Consider the following 22,061-nt stretch of genomic DNA (forward strand, 5'->3'; position numbering starts at 1 on the left):
GAAATCTATACAGGTCTACTTCAAGAGACAAGAAAAATCCCAAATAAACCATCTCACACCTAAAGAACTAGAAAAAGAAGAACAAAACCCAAATTTAATAGAAAAAGAAATAAAGATCAGAGTGGAAATAAATGAAATAGAGACATCAAAAACAATAGAAAAATCAATGAAACTCAAAGCTGGTTCTTTGAAAATATAAACAAAATTGGAAAACTTTTAGCCAGATTTATCTTTAAAAAAATAGAGAGGACTCAGAATCACAAATGAAAGAGAAATTACAACTGACACCACAGAAATACAAAAGATTACGAGAGAGTACTAAGAAAAATTATGTGCCAACAAATTGGACAACCTGGAAGAAATGGATAAATTCCTAGAAACACAATCTTCAAGACTGAATCAAGAAGAAATAGAAAATCTGAAAAAACAGATTATTAGTAATGAAACTGAATCACTAATTTTAAAACTACTAACAAATTCTAGGACCAAACAGTTTCAAAGGTGAATCCTATCAAACATTTAAAGAAAAGTTAATACCTATCCTTCTCAAACTTCCAATAAATTGAAGAGGAAAGGAACAAGTCCAAATTTATTCCACAACATCAGCATTAGCCTGATACCAAAACCAGACAAAGACATTACAAAAAAAAGAAAATTACAGACCAATGTCCCTGAGGAGCATATATGTAGAAGTCATCAACAAAATATTAGCAGATCAAATTCAATAACACATTAAAAGGATTATCACTGAAATAAGCCATACAGAGAAAGACAGATACCATATGGTTTCACTCTTATGTGGATCCTGAGAAACTTAACAGGAACCCATGGGGGAGGGGAAGGAAAAAAAAAAAAAAAAAAAGGACGTTAGAGTGGGAGAGAGCCAAAGCATAAGAGACTGTTAAAAACTGAGAACAAACTGAGGGTTGATGGGGGGTGGGAGGGAGGGGAGGGTGGGTGATGGGTATTGAGGAGGGCACCTTTTGGGATGAGCACTGGGTGTTGTATGGAAACCAATTTGTCAATAAATTTCATATAAAAAAAAGGATTATCACTGTAATAAAGTGGGATTTATTCTAAAGATGCAAAAATGGTTCAATATCCACAAGTCAATCGTGATACACCACATTAAAAAAATTAAAGATGAAAATCACATGGTCATCTCAATAGATACAAAAAGCATCTGACAAAATTAAACTTACATTCATGATAAAAACTCTCAGTAAAGTGGGTATAGAAGGAACATAACATAATAAGGCTAACTATGACAAACCCACAGCTAATTCCATATTCAATAACGAAAAACTGAAATCTCTTCTTCAAAGATCAGGAACAAGAAAAGAATGCACATTCATAGCACTTTTATTTATTATAGTACTTGAAGTCATAGCCACAACAGTCAGAAAACAAAAAGAAATAAAAAGGCATCCAAAGTGGTAAAGAAGTAAAACTTTCACTCTTTGCAGATGATATGATACTCTATATAGAAAACCCCAAAGACTTCACCAAAAAAAAAAAAAAAAACCTGCTAGAACTTATAAACAAACTCAGTTGTCACATGATACAAAATCAATTTACAGAAATCTGCTGCATTTTTATACACCAATAATGAAGCAGCTGAAAGATAAATTAAGAAACAATCCTATTTACAATTGCAACCAAAATAATGAGATACCTAGGAATAAACCTAACCAAGGAGGTGAAAGACTTGTACCTGGAAACTATAAAACACTGATGAAAAAAATTAAAGATAACACAAAGAAATGGAAAGACATTCTATGCTCATGGATTAGAAGAACAAATAATATTAAAATGTCTATATTACCCAAAGCAATCTACACACTTAATGCAATCCCTATCAAAATACCAACATACTTTTCACAGAACTAGAACGAACAGTCCTAAAGTTTGTATGGAGCCACAAAAGACCCTGAATAACTAATCAGCAATCTTGAAAAAGAAAAGCAAAGCTGGAAGCATCACAATTACAGACTTCAAGTTATATGACAAAGCTGTAGTAACCAAAACAGTATGGTACTGGCACAAAAATAGACACATAGATCAATGGAACAGAATAGAAAGCCCAAAAATAAACCCACTATTACATGCTCAATTAATCTTTGATAAAGCAGGAAAGAATACCCAATGGGAAAAAGAATGTGTCTTCAACAAATGGTGTTGGAAAATCCGGACAGCAACATGCAAATGAATGAAACTGGACCACTTTGCTAGAGCTCAGGGAAGATGGTGGAGGAGTAGGGCAACCCTAAGCTTGCTTCCTCCCTCAAACACAGCTAGATAAATATCAAATCATTCTGAAGATGCAAGAAATTGATCAGAAGTCTTAGAGAACAAAGCTGCTCATCTACAAACAACAACAACAAAATATGACCTATGGAAGGGAGGAACTGCGGAAAGTTGATTCGTGGGAGAAAAGAGCTCAGGCACTGCCCAGGGGAGGGAGCCCTGATTGTGGAGGAGTAGCAAGAGAGGAGGAAAAAGAGAAGGAAAGAGTCGGGGAAGGGGGAGGAAAGTGAAAACACACAAAAGGGACTGCACCAAAAAAACTGTTCTCCAAAACCACTGACTAGGAAAAAAGAGAGGGTTACAATACCACCAGTTTTTTAATAGCTGAGAGCAGAGTCTGAAGTTTGGGGGGTCAGCCCCGGTCATGCCCTGAGGAGGCAGGGCAGAGCCCAGGGAGCAGGCAGAGCCTGGTCTGGGTATCTCCTGGGCTTCACTGGGAGAAGTGGTTCCCCAGCTTGGCATGCATTTTGTAAAGGTGATACGGCCTCTCCATGAGCAAAAGACCCAGCAGACACCATAGAGCTGCCTCGCTTTACCAATATAGGAACAAAGACCACTGAGGGCAGCAATCCCTGGTGGTGGCTGTGTGTTGCAACTTACCATACATAAATTCAAAGGGGCTGCCACTGTGCAGTCACGCAACCATTTTCTGGGCCAAGCCAGTACCAGTCATGGCATGGCAAGACCCATGCCCAGAGGATCAGCACAGGTCCAAGCTGCAGGGGTCTCTGAAGTGTGGGGTTTTAAAACACAGTTGTGCCCCCTAAAACCTAGAAGGGCAGTGCTGCCTGGAAGGCAGACAGCTGGGACACAAACAGGGGTAAAGTGGGGATCTGACAAAAGCAGGGGACACAGAAGGGGTAATTGCACGTATGTAAGGGCATCCTGAAGAAGGGTGGGCGTGTATCTCCCAGCTCTCTCCAGAGTGGTAAACCATATTTACCCCATGCCCACCAACCTGATCCACCTCAGCAAGCTAAACAGTGCCACCAAATGGAGAACAGAGCCACTAACCCAAGCCCCGCCCCCCTGTGCCCTGCAAAGGCATCTCCACTAGGGCAAATCCACCTGAGCATCACAGCAGCAGAACCCTCCCCCAGAAAGAGCAGCACAAACCCCGCCTCACCCACACCAAGTCTACTGATCACAGAGTGCTATAAAGCTTCAGCTCTATGGGAAATAGGATCTAACTTCCTTTGGGTTTTGTTTGTTTGCTTTGTTTATTTTTGCCTTTGTTTTTGTTTCTGGATACAGGAAGAGCAACTTTTTAATTAATTTATTTTTTAATTTCATTTCATTTTTTATTATTTTTAAATTTTTTATGTTTCTTTCTACCTTTTTCTGTCAAGCTTCTCTTAACAAGAATACCAAAACATACATAGAATCTATCTTCATTTAATTAAATTTTTTTTCTTTTTCTTTTTTCTTTTTTTTTTAACTTCCAAAATGACAAAACAGAGGAATTCACCCCAAAAGGAAAAAGAAGAAGAAATGAGGGCCAGAGATTTAATCAATACAGATATAAGTAAAATGTCTGAACTAGAATTTAAAACAATTATAAGAATACTAGCTGAACTTGTAAAAGGCATAGAAGACACTACAGACTCCCTTACTGCAGAGATGAAAGAACTAAAATCTAGTCAAGGTGAAATTTAAAATGCTATTAACAAGATGTAAACCCAAATGGCTGCCATAACAGTGAGGATGGACAGAGCAGAGGAATGAATCAGTGATACAGAAAATAAAATTATGGAAAATAATGAAGCTGAAAAGAAGAGGGAAACAAAGGTAATGGATCATGAAGGTAGACTTAGGAAACTCAGCAACTTATTAAAATGGAATAACATTTGTATGATAGGAACCCCCAGAAGATGAAGAGAAAAAAAGGGCAGAAGGTTTATTTGAGTTAATTATAGCTGAAAACTTCTCTAGTTCAGGGGAACTTCTCTAGTTCCCCTCTGGGGAAGGACCCAGATATCAAAATCCAAGAAGCACAGAGAACTCCCATTAAATTCAGCAAAGGCTGGCCATCGCCAAGGCATATCATAGTCAAATTCACAAAATACACAGACAAGGAAAGAATCCTGAAAGCAGCAAGATGGAAAAAAGTCCTTAATTTACAAGGGAGGGCAGATCAAGTTCAACGCAGATCTGTCCACAGAAACTTAGAAAGCCAGAAAGGAATGTCAGGACATATTCAATGTGCGGGATGGGAAAAATATGCAACCAAGAATTCTTTATCCAGCATGGTGGTCATTCAGAATAGAAGGAGAGAGAAAGAGTTTCCCAGACAAACAAAAACGTGACCACTAACCAGCCTTGCAAGAAATATTAAGGGGATCCTTTGAGGGGGGAAAAAAGGACTCAAAGCAATAAAGACTAGAAAGGAACAAAGAACATCACCAGAAACTTTACAGGTAACACAACTGCACTAAATTAATATCTTTCAATAATCATTCTGAATGTAGATGGACTAAATGCTCCAATCAAAAGACATAGGGTATCAGAATGAATTAAAAAAAAAGACTCATCTACATACTACCTACAGGAGACTCATTTTATACCTAAAGACATCTGCAGATTGAAAGTGAGGGGATGAAACTGGACAACTTTCTTATACCACAAAAAAAATTAATTCAAAACTGATTAAAGACCTAAATGTGAGACCTGAACCTATAAAAATCCTAGAAGAGAACACAGGCAGTAACTTCTTTGACATTGGCCATAGCAACCTCCTTCTAGATAGGACTCTTGAGGCAAGGGAAACAAAAGCAAAAATGAACTATTGAGACTACATCAAAATGGAAAGCTTCTGCACAATGAAGGAAACAGTCAACTAAAAGGCAACTTACTGAATGGGAGAAGATATTTGAAAATGCTCTATCTGAAAAGGGGTTAATATCCAACATACATAAAGAGCTTATACAACTCACACCAAAAAACCAAATAATCCAGTTTAAAAATGGGCAGAAGACATAAACAGACATTTCTCCAAAGAAACAGATGGCCAACAGATACCAGATGGCAACATGAAAAGATGCTCATCATCACTTATCAGAAGGGAAATGCAAATCAGAAATTACAATGAGATATTACCTCACACCTGTCAGAATGGCTAAAATGAACAACACAAGAAACAACAGGTGTTGGGGCACCAAGGTGGCTCAGTCAGTTAAGCATCCAACTGTTGATTTCAGTTGAGGTCATGATTGCACAGTTTGTGGGATTGAGTCTGGTGTTGGGTTCTGCACTGACAGGACAGAGTTTGCTTGGGATTCTCCCTCTCTCTATGCCTCTCCCCTACTCACGCTCTCTTTTTAAATAAATAAACTTAAAAAAAAAAGAAACAACAGGTGTTGGCAAGGATGTGGAGAAAAAGGAACCCTCTTGCACAGTTGGTGGGAATGCAAACTGGTACAGCCACTGTAGTAAACAGTATGGAGGTTCTTTAAAAAGTTAAAAATATAACTACCTTATGATCCAGAAATCAGACTACTGGGTATTTATTCAAGGAATACAAGAACACTAATTCAAAGGGATACATGAACCCCTGTTTATAGCAGCATTATTTACAATACCAAAGATATGAAAGCAGCCCAAGTGTCCATCAATTGATAAACAGATAAAGATATATATATCACACACATGTGATATGTATATATATGTATACGCATATACATACAATGGAATATTCAGCCACAAAAAAGAATGAAATCTTGCCATTTACAATGATATGGATGGACCCAGAGGGCATTATGTTAAGTGAGAAAACTCATACAAAGACAGACAAATACTGTATGATTTCACTTATATGTGGAATATAAAAAGCAAAACAAATGAATGGGCAAAACAGAAACAGACTCATAAACTTAAAGAAGAAACTGTAGTTGTTAGAGGGGAGGTGAATGGGGAAATAGGCAAAATAAGTGAAGGGAATTTAGAAGTACAAAATTCCTCTTATAAAATAAGTCATATGGCACAAGAACAGACACTCAGATCAATGGAACAGAATAGAGAACCCAGAAATGGACCCACAAACGTATGGCCAACTAATCTTTGACAAAGCAGGAAAGAATGTCCAATGGAATAAAGACAGTCCCTTCAGCAAGTGGTGCTGGAAACTGGACAGCGACATGCAGAAGAATGAACCTGGACCACTTTCTTACACCATACACAAAAATAAACTCAAAATGGATGAAAGACCTCAATGTAAGACAGGAAGCCATCAAAATCCTCGAGGAGAAAGCAGGCAAAAACCTCTTTGCTCTTGTCTGCAGCAACTTCTTACTCAACATATCTCCGGAGGCAAGGGAAACAAAAGCAAAAAATGAACTACTGGGACCTCATCAAAATAAAAAGCTTCTGCACAGCAAAGGAAACAATCAGCAAAACTAAAAGACAAGCAACGGAATGGGAGAAGATATTTGCAAATGACATATCAGATAAAGGGTTAGTATCCAAAATCTATAAAGAACTTCTCAAACTCAACACCCAAAAAACAAATAATCCAGTGAAGAAATCGGCAAAAGACATGAATAGACATTTCTCCAAGGAAGCCATCCAGATGGCCAACTGACACATGAAAAAATGCTCAACATCACTCATCATCAGGTACATACGAATCAAAACCACAATGAGATACAACCTCACACCTGTCAGAATGGCTAACATTAACCACTCAGGCAACAACAGATGCTGGCGAGGATGCGGAGAAAGAGGATCTCTTTTGCATTGTTGGTGGGAATGCAAGCTGGTGCAGCCACTCTGGAAAACAGTATGGAGGTTCCGCAAAAACTAAAAATAGAACTACCCTATGACCCAGCAATTGCACTGCTAGGCATTTATCCATGGGATACAGGTGTGGTGTTTTGAAGAGACATATGCACCCCAATGTTTATAGCAGCACTATCAACAATAGCCAAAGTATGGAAAGAGCCCAAATGTCCCTCGATGGATGAATGGATAAAGAAGATGTGGTGTATATGTACACACAATGGAGTATTACTTGGCAATCAAAAAGAATGAAATCTTACCCTTTGCAACTACGTGGATGGAACTGGAGGGTATTAAGCTAAGTGAAATTAGTCAGAGAAAGACAAAAATCATATGACTTCACTCATATGAGGACTTTAAGAGACAAAACAGATGAACATAGGGGAAGGGAAACAAAAAGAATATAAAAACAGGGAGGGGGACAAAACAGAAGAGACTCATAAATATGGAGAACAAACTGAGGGTTACGGGAGGGGTTGTGGGAGGGAGGATGGGCTAAATGGGTAAGGGGCATTAAGGAACAATGAAATCATTGTTTCACTATATGCTAACTAATTTGGATGTAAATTTTAAAAAATAAAAAATTAAATTAAAAAAATAAGTCATAGTAATATAAAGCATGGCATAGGGAATATAGTCAATATTTTAATACATTTGTATGGTGATAGATAGCAACTACACTTAAGATGGTGAGCATTTTGTAATGTGTGTGTGTATGTATGTATGTAGAGAGAGAGTCATTATGCTGTACACCTGAAACTAATATGATATTGTATGTCAACTATACTTCAATTTTGAAATAAATACAATAAAAACATATCAGGTAATCATTAATAGATCAGGCAAACATTTACAAAAAGCTTATGTAGTGATATTAAGGCAAGAGAATAAACGTGAAGACAAAGGCCATCATTAGGAATAGGGCCATTACATAATCATTACTAATCAGAAGACATAACTATTAAATATATATATGCAACCAATAAAATATCCACAAAATAAAGCTAAAATTGATGAAATGTTAAGGCATAAGACCGCCATCACAGTTGGACATTTCAACACCTCTTTCAATCATTGACAGCTCAGGTAAACAAAAAATCAGTAAGGCCACACACTGAATTATGCATCCAGCAGTAAAAGAATACACATTCTTTTCAAGCATACATAGAACATTTGTAAACATTGATCATATACAAGACCATAGAGTAAGTCTCAATAAATTTCAAAAAATAAGACCACATTCTCTGAGCACATCACAATTAAATTATGTGATGTTATTACATGATGATAACAAGAAGATAAAAGCTAGGTATTTGCTGATGACTAGAGAGGCAGTGTAGAGTACTGGTTAAAAGCTAGTATTATGGACCATGGGTTTAATCCTGCTCTGACTTACTAGACACATGATGTCAGGCAGATTTCTCAACTCTGTGTACTTCACCACATGCAAGATGAGGCTAATAATTGTACCTTCTTGTGGCTCTCATTAATGTTGTTCAGCAGAAATTTTTACTATTCCATCTTTCAGACACATAGTGGGATTGTACTTCCCGGCTCCTTTTTGATTGGGTACGTTCATATGACTAGTCCTGGCCAACTTGTTGAGTGAATTGTGATTGGAAATGATGTGCACTACTTCTCAGCTAGATCACTTAATCACCTGTGTGAGAGCTTTCAGAATCATCTTTTCCCTTTAGTTTGACAACCAGCAGCATTCAAGATAGTGGCTGCTCTGACAGCTTGATCTCTAAGTGATGAAAATTAACAGAGGTCCTGTCTCCTCATTCACCCACCAAATAATGAAGGTACTGTGATGTAAGGGAGAAAATAAACTGTTCATTTAGGCATAGACTTGGGGATTGGTTACCATAGCATGATCCATTTGATATATCTATCCCAACTGATACAGAAATTGGATCAAATAGGAATGCCACTGAATGCCAAAAACCTAAAATATGTGGCACTGGATTAGGGGCCAGCGGCAGGTGGTGAAGAAACCACTATGAAAGGACAAAAGGATGGTGATTCATGTTATGAAGAAGTGAAGCTTTGGTCACCTGATAACTTGGAAGGTAGGAAATGTGCCAGTGAACTTGGGACCTTAAGGGAAGTCGAAAAAGAGTGTTAGTAGCATATATTGGCAGCTTTGTTTCCATTTGATCATGTACTCCAAGAAACAGATGGGTTCAGGAAAGAATTGGACAAGGAATTCAGCAAGGAAGTAACTAAAGTGGACCATGAGATCTTAGCCAGGTAAGGAAGCAGGGAGTTGAAGGAGTGGTAAAAGATGGTGGATCAGAGTGTTGGGGGCCTTCATGGGTTTGGATGATTGCTGGATCTACCTTTTTTTTTTGAGAGAGAGAAAGAAAGGTTGCACAAGTAGGGGAGGGGCAGAGGAGGAGAGAAAGAGAGGGAGGGGGAGAAAAAGAGAATCTCAAGCAGTCTCCAAGCTCAGCACGGAGAAGAGAAAGATACTGTTTTCCATAAAAACAACTTCTGGTTTCCCCCTCAGCTTTTTTTGTCCAGTGTTTCTGAAAGCCTTCTTGTTTGGCAGAGATAGAGCACTCGGCCACACACAATGGCTGCTGCATGGAGCCAGAATTTTTTTTTTTACCATAAACAACAACTTTAACAAGATGTAGTAAGTTCTCTGACCAAAAGAAATGCAAAACAACAGGGTTATTCTAGCCTTTTTTAAAAAAAGTTATTTATTTGAGAGAGAGAAAGACACAGGAAGGGCAGAAAGAGAGGGAGAGAGAGAGAATCCCAAGCAGGTTCTGCGCTGTCAGCACAGAGCCCGATGAAGGGCTCAAACTCAAGACCCATGAGATCATGGCCTGAGCCGAAATCAAGAGTCAATCATTTAACCAATGGAGCCACCTGGGAGCCCCTATTCTAGCCAGAGGAGAGGACAGATAGAAGAAACAGGAGACATGGGAAGAGGGGACAGGGAAGACTACCTACAGGACATGTCTGAGCCAGGTCTTGAAAGCATGAGGAAGGAGTAAGTCAAATAGAGGATATGGAGAAGAAACTACTCTACAGGAAGAAATGATCATGAGCAAGGCCCACAAGTATGAAACACAAGGCCATACAGGCAATTTAGAGGTTCTGAAACAAAGTTCAAAGCAGTATGAAACAAGATTGAAGTTGTCAGAAGTTGGCCCCTGATGGGCTTTGAATGCCAGATGCCGTTTTAGTTATTCAGGGTACTGTAACAAAACACCACAGACAAGGTAGTTTATAGACAACAGGAACCTACTCCTCGCAGTGCTGGAGTCTGAGGTCGGGGAGCCAGCATGGTTGGATTCTGGTAAAGGTGCTCTTCCAGCTTGTAGAGCACCAGCTTCTTGCTGTGCCCTCATGTGGCAGAAGGGGAAGAGACCTGTTGGGGCCTCTTTTAAAAAAAATTTTTTTTAACATTTATTTATTATGTTATTGAGAGAGAGAGAGAGAGAGAGAGAGAGAGAGCGAGAGACAGAGCATGAGTTCAGGAGGGGCAGAGAGAGAGGGAGAGGGAGACACGGAATCCGAAGCAGGCTCCAGGCTCTGAGATGTCAACATAGAGCCAAACGCGGGGCTCGAACTCACAAACCGGGAGATCATAACCTGAGCCGAAGTCAGATGCTCAACCGACTGAGCCACCCAGGTGCCTCTGGGGGCCTCTTTTGTAAGGCACGGATCCCATTGGAGAGGACTCTGCCTTCATGACCTAATCACTTTTCAAAGTCCCCACCTCCTAAGTCGGTTCTGTGCCCCAATTCCAAAATGTGGAGACAATTTTCCCCCCATACCACCACCAATTCTCCAACACCATCTAGCTGTCCTACAATTCCAATGAACTCTGACATTCCCTACCTGGAGATAGCCTCAGATCCCACAGGCTGAGGGCTCAGTCTCCCAAGATTCCACACTCCCAACGTCAGATGCCAACAGTAAGCCCTGGTTATTACCTGTGCTTCTGACTGACCAGCTATAAATCAGAGGCTCCCCAGAATTCTTGTGTGATGTTTTCAGGCAACCAGGTCCTCCAGGCAGAGGTTTGGCTGGAGGCAGTAGGTGGAAAAGTGTTTAATGGACAGTGGACATAGAGCCATATCTGATTGGAGACTTGGTGGCCACCAGGGAGTGGGAATGGCAAGCATGAGAAATAGAAGGAAAATGCAAAGGCAACATTTTGGAAAGAAATCTATAAATGTTTTTGCTCAAGACCCAGAAAAGCCCATACAAGACAAATTAAGTATTGAGTACAACTTAGAGTCTGGATAAGGAAATAAACATCACAGAATCTGGCCCCTGATTAAATATAGATGTGTAATCTCTCATGTCTGATCAGAGGTGATCACAAAGGCTTTACTCGGCAGATAGGGTGCTGGGGGGTGCACAGGGGGAAGCCGCCTCTCAATGCCAGATTTGGTGCACAGCCTGCACACTGAGGTCTCTGAAGGACTCTGGGCCCACGGCAGGTAAATTTACACTTCTACCCCATCCCCTCCATATATAGGTCTCTATCTGAAGCCTTAGAGATCTCCTTCAGGCACCTCTGCCACCTTCTGGAGGCAGCAGGAGAAATTGAAGACACTTTTCCCCTCTCTGACTTAGTACTCAGAACTTCTCCAGTCCTAGCCTTTCCCATCATCCCTGCACAACCTACCTTAGGGTCCGTAAAATTGCTGAAGCCTTTTGTTCCAGATGCTGGGAAGGGTGAGATGACTGCCCACCCCCATCATGGAGCTCTTATCTCCCTGACCCTCAAGCAGGGCTGATGGAATAGGGGAGTCAGCACTTTCTCTAGTTTTAGCTTCTTGCTCATTCCATGGCACTAATTAAAACTTAATTCTGACACCTGACAGCTCAGTACTCTCCCAGCTCAGCTGAACTTTTGACAAACATGATCTGCATGCAGCCCTCAGGGGCGAAATGGACAGCAACATCGGTAACTTTGTTTCAAGCATAGACTTTAATCCTCCTCGTTTTTGGAATCTTAGGGAATATCCTGGCCTGTCACAGAGGCCCCAAGTACCAGCAGGTACTGGAGAAAAGTTCAGTTTGTCTTTCAGTTATTCAAAATACTATCCTAAATTTGCCTTTCCCAATCAAAGACAAGAATGGTATGGGATTTTAAATAGTGGGTATCAGCCCTGGGTGCACATTAGAATCACCTGGGGGACTGATTAAAAAAATAAAACACTGAAGCCAAGTCTTTCCCTAGAGTATTTGATGTTAATTTCACTAACTTAAAGAAACAACATAATCCTGTTCTAGAACATCCCAGATCTCCCACTTTCTAACCAAACCACATTGGGTGATTCATATCACTTTCCTGAGCCTCAGTTTCCTCATCTGTCATATGGGGGCAATAACACTTGCCTCCAAGGGGGTGGTTAAGTTAAAAAAGTTGTCTGGAAGCACCTGACACATAGTATGTGCATACTTAGATATTGTCTCAATCAGAACATGAATCAAGAGCTTTCAGAAGAGGGATTTCCTCTGGGCCCAAAGGCCTGGAAGACCATTTGAAAGAGTTAGATTTGCCTCCTTAAGAAGGAATGTTGACATTTGTGTGGGTAGAGAGACAAAGGGGCCACTCTAACACATAAGCAATGAGAACACCTGCTCTGGGCCCCATACTTTACCGGACTTTGCTCTGGCCTTCCTCTGTCAGCACCTTGTCCCACAGGGCAAGGAGGCTATAGGAAACAAGTGCCATGCACCCCAGGAGCCCACGTCCCCATCTTCTAGATCGTGGATCAGACACCAGAACCCAGCCTGGTCAGCCTGGACCTGCTTCTATTGTATTCCCCAAGCCAGTTCTCCTGGGAGATAACACTCCCAGTTTGCAACTCTAGTCCCACAGAGTGCCTTGAAGAAGGCTATTTAAAGGGCATGGGGACAGACCTTGGATTTGAAGGCTGGGATACTACAGACGTGTGCATGAGGCCTTTCCGGGTATGCAGGAGATGAGGGGTGGAAAGAGGAAGGGCAGGCCATGGGCCAGGCAGGGGCTTTCATATATTCTCTTTCTCCAGACCACACAAATGTTAGAAGTAGCTCCAACAGCACTGTTCATTTTACAGCAATTCATTAAGCTGAACATTTACATTTCAGTATTTTTCTGGTACATTTGTTCTCATTATGAGATGTAAAATAATATTTTTAAAATCAAATAATGCTTAGCTCCATGCCTGAGACCTCATAAGTGCTTGAAAAATACGAGTGAAGCAGAATCCAAACATACTCACTGCAGCTCAGATGTGCATCTTGCTTTGTAGTAGGATTGCAGCTCGGGAGGAAACTGCCAATTTAAAGGAAGTTGGTTTCTTCCAGTTTAAAACAGTCTCTTTTGGATAAAGGTCCATTCTCACAGGTCGTCACCCTCTCTAGTCTTCCTCCCTTTATCCCAGAAGGCATCTGGGCAGGGGGAGGCTGACAGACATCATGGTGATGGTGAGGGTAGGTGAGATTGGATCTGTGTGTTCTCCGCTCCCCCGCACCAGCTTGTGCTGACTTACTTTGGCGCAGAGATCATCACTCCTGATCCTCAAGTATCAGCCTTTTACCTTCATGCACCTGCTGCAGAGGTGACTGCGGGAGGCCATGCACTAAATGCTTGGGCCAGGCTCTGCTGTGGCTCTTGCTAGGCAGTTGATTCTCTGAAACTCAGCAACAACTTCTATCCAGCTTTCAGCTTGAATATCGGGCCCAACTGAAACCCTACTAAGTTTGCCACCCCCGATTCCAGTGCAACCTTTGGCTTTTATGCTAATTCCTAATTCTCAGCTAACTTGTCATCTTATATTGCCAATAAGAGGAAAGCTGGGAGGGAGGAACAACATGCAGAGCTCTGTGCAGGTATTTCGCATTGCACGTGGGTTTCCTCAGTCAATCTTCACAAGCCAGTAAGAGAGGCATTTTAGCTGAAGGTTCCTGTCCCTCCCTAGTGTTATAGGCTGAGCTGTGTTCCTCTAAATTCAAGTGTTGAAGCCTTAACCCTCAATGTGACTGTATTTGGAGATGGGGCCTTTAAGAGGTAATTAAGGTTAAATGAGGTCATTAAGGTGGGGCCCTAATTTGATAGGACTGGTGTCCTTATAGAAAAGGAAGAAGGGCACCTGGGTGGCTCAGTCGGTTAAGAGTCCGACTTTGGCTCAGGTCATGATCTCATGGTTTGTGGGTTCAAGCCCTGTGTCAGGCTGTATGCTGACAGCTCAGAACCTGCTTCAGATTCTCTCTCTCTCTCTCTCTCTCTCTGCCCCTCCCCTACTTGCATTCTGTCTCTGTCTCTCTCAAAAATAAATAAAACATTAAAAATTGAAAAAAAGAGGAAGAGACACCAAAGATAGCTTTCCCTATCCCCTTCTCCTCTCCCCTTCTGCCCCCCAACATGCACACAGAGAAAGGCCATGTAAGGACACAGGGAGATGGCAGCCATCAACAAGTGAAGGGGAGAGGGTCACTGGAAACCAACTCTGCTGGCACCCTGCCCTTGGACTTCCAGCCACCAGACACGTGAGAAAATTAGGCATCCAGACTGTGGTATTTTGCAATGATGGCCCAAGCAGTCTAAGGCACCTAGAAATCACAGTTTAATACCTGCTGGGAACTCGAACATTCTTGGCCCTGAGCATCTCAGGTGACCCTGAGCATTCACCGCTGCCTATTTCCTGAGCCTCACTGCCCCCTGGAGTTACAGTCCCATACTTTTCCCTGCCTTTATTCTCCAAATCAGGTTCCAGCTTCCTTCCTATTTTCCCTTAGTTCTAATTCCCATATTTCTCTTGGTACTTACCATGTTGTTCCATTGGCCCAGGAACGCATCTGCAACTCAGAGACAATCTTTAGGAGGCTGTTTTCATGTCATTTCTCCATTGATAGTCTCATCTCAAGCAGGTTCAGACATGGACTATAAATTGTCCCTGTGTATGCATGTGAGGGTTCTCCTGCCAAGGAAAGAGGCTGAGTTTTCCTTGTTCTGTCTCCCACCCTGGGGAACAGACACCCTGTAAAGAAGAACCAAGTGTATCTTGAGGCTGAGCTCACTTTGACAGAGGCTGGATCCTGTAATGCTCTGGAAGTTTCTTGCAAGTCTATCCCCAGCCTCAGGGGTTCATCCTAGCATCAAATTGATAAGCCTAGGACTGAAAAGAGGGCTTTTCAAAGCAAAAGAGCCAGCATAGATTTCCATGGAAGGGCTACAGATTTCTGAGTCAGATTCCTGTGTATTTGATTTATGGCTGAAAGCCCTATGGGAAGAACTTAAGCAAGTCATGTCATCTCTCTCAACTGTAGTTTTCTCACTAAATGGGAAAAACAATCCTTGCCTTTCAGGATTGTAATGAAGATTTCACACTCTTTTTTGGAAATGACTAGTTGGGTTTTTGTAGACATTTATTCCATTCACCCTATTTCACCTGAGTCACTCTGGCCAACAAATCTGAACTGTAGCTCTTGGCCTGCAGTATGGCTTTGGTGTGCATGTGGTGGGGGAATGAAGGGAGGCGAGGAGGGATGGATGGATGCCTTTTTAAAAATCTAATTTATCTCATTTTGTTCAGGAAATATCCTCTCAGAAAATGCAGACTAACTTCAGTGTCTGCCCCAGCACATCTTTAGGAAGGCAGAACCATTCTCCTAATAATGCATTCCTGAGTAATAATTCCCAGACTCAATATCAATGACCTTGGCAATTGGCAATGGGGATTTTCTTTAATGTATGAGTAAATGAATAAATAAAATGTCTTTTAAAGGACTGGTTTTGGAACATTCCCAGCCCTTCTGGGATTGCTTATTCTCCCACTCCCTTTGGGCTAGTTTAGAGAGCCAGAATTGAATGTAATGAGTCCAGCAACTCAAGATCTGTAGGAAATGGCTTTCAGAGACAGGTACTTTCTGAAGTCCTTTATATGGTTGTTTCTCAGACACTTGGTGATACCACTTTGGGCATATTATGCCTTGCAGTAGGAACACTCCGTGAAGTAGATCCATCTCCTACCTCCCTGCCCTGTTTTGCTCTTTTGAAATCTAAAGGTAACACAGGGAAGTGGAAGAAAGAACACAATGAAACCACAGAACTCCGTTCTGTGTGTGTCCACATGTTGGGACTTGCGATCTGTCCAGTGTGGGCCATGCAGAGGAGAGTTAAGATCCCACTGGCATAGAGGAAATAGCAGTGAGTTTAGAGCCCAAAAATTGGGATTTAGATTCTATCTCCTAACTAGTTATACAAACTTGGGCAACTAATGTACCTTCAGAAGCCCTGTTGTTTTCCATGCAAAAGGAAAATGTTTAACAAAGCCATCTCAGAGCTGGTATGATGAGTTAATGAACTAGGGAATGCAAATGGTCTTAATTGAGGAGTAAAGTACTAAATATATATTGTACTGGAACTCTGGCTTCGAGTCAGACAAATTAGGTGTGTTACACTATACTATTTTCCATCAATTTCCAGTGCCACTCCCTGGAGTAAGGCTTGATTGTGTAATTTTGCCAATGTAAACTGAAGTGCCCCCTCAATTCCAATGAGGACTTTACAGGCTTAATAGCAATTCCCCAGCTCTCTACTCCCTGCCCCTGTGATGAGAAAGCATGTGTGAAGAGAAGGTGAGGGGCCTGCAGGGCCCTAGGTGATTAGAGTAAGCACAGCTCCCATGCTCTCCCTTGATGGGTTCCTATCAAGAGCTACTTTAGCTTTTTTGGGATTTGGGGATTGATTGTTACTGCAGCAAAACCGTCTGTCCTCCTGATACACCTGGGTACTGTTTCTTTAGGCCATTTAATAGAAGAAAGAAAAACAACACACAAAGAAAACACATATATGGTTATACTGAACACGGCACAGTCTTGGGGAGATCTCAAGGACAGCCCTTGCTGAGTGCTACTTGCTGCTGCCCTTGGGAAAGGGCCGGTAGACCCCGACGACTACAGCGTGGTCCCTCTCATAGGGCTCCAGGGTCAGTTGCTCTTGAGGCTTTAAGTTCTCCTGCTGCAACTTCCTCACCTCTGAAGCAAACACCGCCTCAGCAGATGCAGTGGAGTCGATGCAATTGGCCTTAATGGAAATAAGGAAGTGGCCCCCGTTGCGCAGGAAGGTGTGGGCATTCAGAGCCACTATGCGGGACTGGTCAGGCTGGGCCACATCGGCAAAGATCACATCCACCATTCCTATGAGCATGCGGTACTTGAGTGGGTGCCGGGCATCTTCGAGAACTGGGATGATGTTGGTTCGCTGCTTGGCCACATTAACCAGATCGCGGCCAGCGCGGTGGGAGAACTCAACCGCATACACAAGGCCATCGGGGCCGATGATGTCAGAGACGTGAGACACCGTGGTCCCCGAGGCAGCACCCAGGTACAGCACTTTGGACTTGGGCTTGATGTGGATCTGGTCGACCCCGCCCAGGATTGCGGCTGCCAGCTTGGAGCGGAAGGGGTTCCATGTGCGGTATTCCTGCTTCACGCCGCCCTCAGTCACTGTGATGCGCCGTTCGCCGTACACCGAGTGGCCCGGCACCATATTCAGCGTTACCAGCGCGTCCTCCGCTCCGCGGTAGATGAAGACACCCTCATGCCTGTGTGGCTCCACCGTCACGGCATTGGCGCCCTTCCGCCGGCGGTTTTTGCTCCTGGCCACGCCGCCACGCCGCTGCCCGCTGCCACCACGGTCCCTGCTGTCCCCGCCTCCGCGCCCCCGCCCCCGGCCTCCGCCCCCGAAGCCACGCGACCGCGCCCCGAAGCCGCCTTTGCCTCCGGGGCCGCCATCCCCTCCTCCTCCTTTGCCTCCTCCGCCTCGACCCCCGCCCCAGCCACCACCCCAGCCGCCACCACCACGCCCACCGGACCCACCGCCGCGGGAACTTGAGGCAGACTTCATGGTGCGCCCCGGGCCCCCGGGTGGCTAGCAGGGATTGTAAGGTGTCGCAGATAACTGGCGGTGGTTGTTAGGGGTTACCAGTGGCTTGGAGCCGTTGTCAGGGGTCGCCGGTGGTTCTGGATGGTGGTCCTGGCGTGGGACAAAGATTGCTAGCAGCGGTTGCTGGCTAGGTAGGCTAGCCACAGTGGGAGGCCGGGGCAAGGTGTGCGGCAGTCGGGAACAGCTCTACCGCAGTCCCCCCATCCTTGGAGCCGCCCTTTGACGCAGGGGCTGGCGTGATTGCATCACACCCGCTTTGGCGACCCTGCAGCCCCGGAAGCCCCCCTTCCTAACCCTCTTGCAGCTGCAGCCTGCTGCCTTATAAATCTTCCCCTTCCTCCTTGCTCGTCTCCTGCTCTTTCAGACACCCTTTGCACTTCTCCTGGGGTGCAGGGAAGGAAGCGTCTCCGCTGAGAGAGTTGAAGACAGCATCGGCTTTAGTTCTTGCTGTGCCACTTGCTGTGTGGTCTCAAGAAGCTTCCCTGACCCTCTCTGAGATTCTTGTTTCAACTTGACAAGTTTCTGGAACTGAGTCTCAACATCCCACCTGTAAAACAGAACCTATCTCAAAAGTTTGATTGATTGATTTTTAAGTAGGCTTCTCGCCCAACTTGGAGCCCAACGCTGGGCTTAATAAAACCCCGACTTGGGTGGTGAATTCGTGATCTCAAGTTCGGGACTTGAGATCAAGACCTGAGCTGAGATCAAAAGTTGGCCGCTTAACTGACTGAGCCACGCAGGCGCCCTCAAAAGTTTTTTTAAAGTGCTACATACACTTATCCCAGACATGGCACATAAGTACTCTGTTAGCCTTTCTTTCTTTTCTCTTTTCTTTTCTTTTCTTTTTTTTCTTTTCTTTTCTTTTCTTTTCTTTTCTTTCTTTCTAGTATTTCTTTTAGTCTTTTTATTGAGATATAGTTTACATACAATAAATGCACTAATTTTTTAAGTAAATGCCTCTTAGAGTTTTTGCCACCCTTGTAAAAATGGCTCTTGCACACTTATACAACGTTTATGAGAATGCAAATCAGTACACTTAAACAATATATCTATACTTTGACTTATTCTACTTTAAAAATTTTATCCTAAAGGGATGATCTCAGCAACTACCAATGATACTAATTAGAACCGCTAGAGTGAGGGTGGTAATGGCGGTTGTGATAATGATCATTGTTGTCAAAGAAGTTGCAAAGGTCAGATGAAGTAAACTAATACAAGAGAAATATTTAGAAGACAGAAGTCATAGGACTTTCTGATGGAATGTATGTAGGTCAGAAAGAGGAAAATTCCAAGCCAGAGATTGTCTCTTCTTTAATGGTTAATAATCTACAAGCTGCAGCCCTGGTTTCTCTCTCTTTAACTCTGCTCTTTTCCATCAACTGCACTAAATCCCAGAACTCATTCTGGGATTATGGGGCAGCAAGAAATTGTTGTTTCTTCAATGTGAATGGGGACACAAAAACCCAAGCCCTAAATCCTGTAACACACCTCAAGCAGGAAAAATCTCATGTTTACTCCTGAATTATAGTTTATTCTTCAAAAATCCACTCGTTCAGTCTGCATCATCATTTTGAGCATTAAAAACAAAACCAAAACACGGTGGGCATCACAAAGAGTAGAAAACAGGTGTAACGTGGAGGCCTGAACTTTCAGTCAGCACCACGGACAGCGACACCAACCGAGGACCGGCTTGGGACTTGTCCAAGAGCAGGATAAGGGTGGTGTGGGTAGGTGAAATAAGCAACCCGTGGACCTCCCTGTTAGTGGAATTAAGTGCCTGCTCCAGAGAAAGACAAAATGTACCTGAAGATCGGGGCAAATGTCAGTCAGGGTGTACTGAATGTGCACATGCCAAATAAAGCTTTTATTTCATCCTGGACTCTTTCTCTTTCAAATTCATGGACAGCGACACCAGGTCTGGTTTTCTCAGAGGGCTAGAGTGCCTCCTTAATAGGGGCCATAAGTTTATGTGTTGGAATGTGGACAAGCAGTCAAAGAGTGCAATGTACAGTTCCTGAGGTGGATGATTGTTACAAAACATTCTCCTTAGAGGCTTCGCTATCATTATAAATTGAGGAGTGTTCTCCAAAATGATGAGCTATGCTTGCTGCCTTGGTAGGATTTCCCCCAAATCAGACCTTATAATGGTTTATTTTATGGATAAATTTGACTGGACCATGGAATGCCCAGATGTTTGGTCAAACTTATTCTGGTGTTTCTGTGAGGGTGTTTGGGGATGAAATTAACATTTAAACCAGTAGCCTAACTACATAGAACAGTGTGCCCTTCATAATGTGAATGGGACTCATTCAATCCATTAGAGGCCCAAATAGAACAAAAGGCTCACCCTTCCCAGAGTAAGAGAGAATTCTCTTGCCTGACAGCCTTTGAACTGGCACATTGACTCTTCCTGGTTTTATAGCAGCCTGCCTGCCTTCAGATTTGAACTCCCACATTAGCTCTGCAGATTTTGAACGTGTCAGTCTCTCTAATTGTGTGAACCACTTCTTTGTAATATCTATATATAGATGTAGATGTGGATACAGATCTAGGTACAGATATAGATCAATCTATCTATACTGTTCGTTCTATTTCTCCGGAGGACAGACCCTGAGGAAAGAACATGGATCCAGGTTTTTTTGTTTTTTTTTTTTCAGGTGGTTTTTTAAGAGGTAATCCCAGGAATCACATATAGGGGATGGGAAAATGAGACAGGAAGATAGAAAGACAGGAAGATAGGGCACATTAATTAGCAGATTACTGCAGTGGGAGATGGGGGCTCAGTTGTGTTGAGCACTCTCTGAGAAATTGTGTGGAGGGCATCTCATAATTGTTCTACTGCTGGCTGGGAAGCTAGGGCATTAATTCACCATTCTCCCTTTTGCTATTGTTGGGAGTTGTTTCTGGGGAATTAACTCTCCTGCCTTTTGAGTTGCTCCTGTGTGTGGTTCAGCAAACTCTTATGATGCTGCAGAGAGCCATCAGACAGAGAGGCAGGCGCTTGGGTGGGGAGCTGCTATCATGGTAGAAACTGTTTACCACAGCTGCAGATGAACTCAGAGCTGGGCCTAGGGGATATTGGGTAAGGCGCCAACAGTGCCCGCTTCACTTGGCTACTACATCTCCTGTACAACCAGAACTTTGTAACTTAGAAAATGTGCATGAGCTCATAAAGCTTATTACATCAGGAAAGAAAGTCCTACTATAATTGCACTAGTACTCTCTGTAATAAAGTTACTCAACTTAGCAGTACAAAACTCTCATCAATATTTTTTACTCTAGTACAGAGTATCATGCAACTATGCAATTGTATTTGAGAAGTTTATTCCTTCTTTGCTTTTATTCAGGGTACTAAAGCACAATTCTTCACAATGAACCCTCTCCATTATACCTCCAGACCACTGTAGAGGATCCATATCCATTCTGAACTTTGTCTTATCACTTTCTGTTATGCTGTTATTAATGCTCCTTTACCACAATACAAACAAGTATCTCCCAGGTCTCTATTCCTAGCCTCTGTTTTAAATGGACTGAGGTAGACTTTCTAGTGTACTTGCTGTTCATTTCAGAACTGACATTCTCAAGAATGTCATGCATTCCCATGTGATCCATTAAATGGAATCCACTGAGAGCGGTGGCTAGTGATTTAAAATTCTAAATCTGATGAACAACATCTTCATGAATTTAGAGTTTTGGGAGTAACTACTGTAAACTGGCAATAGCAGTGGGCTACCTCACTGGTGGTAAGGCCCACCCTACTCACTAGATTTCATGCCAGGGCTTGAAGTAGCCTCTACCACACTCTACAAGTGACAATTTCTCCAGGTATCTTTTCCCCACCCTCATCCTCCATCAGTCTCATCACATTACTGCTGTCATTTTCAACAAGACTGTGGCTTAGAGTTCCAGAACCACCCTCCCTTATGGTATGCAAACCTCAGCAGCTTTCTCAGGCCTCTTCCCACTGCCTCATTGCTGGTGGCAGCTTTGGAACTGATAAAAACCAACTTTTCAAATCTTGCTTTTAACCAGAAGCATCCTTACCCAGAGCAGTGTTTGATGACTCCCAGAG

The 22,061-nt window shown here is 42.7% G+C and overlaps 1 protein-coding gene across 1 annotated transcript; it reads right to left on the reverse strand.

Moving 5' to 3' along the window:
• Positions 1-16,954: 16,954 nt before the first annotated feature.
• Positions 16,955-17,950, reverse strand: FBLL1 (fibrillarin like 1). Its single transcript, XM_047073118.1, has one exon. The coding sequence runs from the start codon at positions 17,948-17,950 to the stop codon at positions 16,955-16,957; it is 996 nt and encodes a 331-aa protein (XP_046929074.1).
• Positions 17,951-22,061: the final 4,111 nt, after the last annotated feature.

The sequence above is a fragment of the Lynx rufus genome, unplaced genomic scaffold (genome assembly GCF_022079265.1).
Source record: "Lynx rufus isolate CCGP_SWC_20201006 ecotype Redwood Valley unplaced genomic scaffold, mLynRuf1.p SCAF_1, whole genome shotgun sequence".
In the NCBI taxonomy this organism is placed as follows: domain Eukaryota; kingdom Metazoa; phylum Chordata; class Mammalia; order Carnivora; family Felidae; genus Lynx; species Lynx rufus.

Bases quoted from the DNA above. Each gene is read 5' to 3' on its own strand.
- FBLL1 (XM_047073118.1), bottom strand. From the start codon at position 17,950: ATGAAGTCTGCCTCAAGTTCCCGCGGCGGTGGGTCCGGTGGGCGTGGT.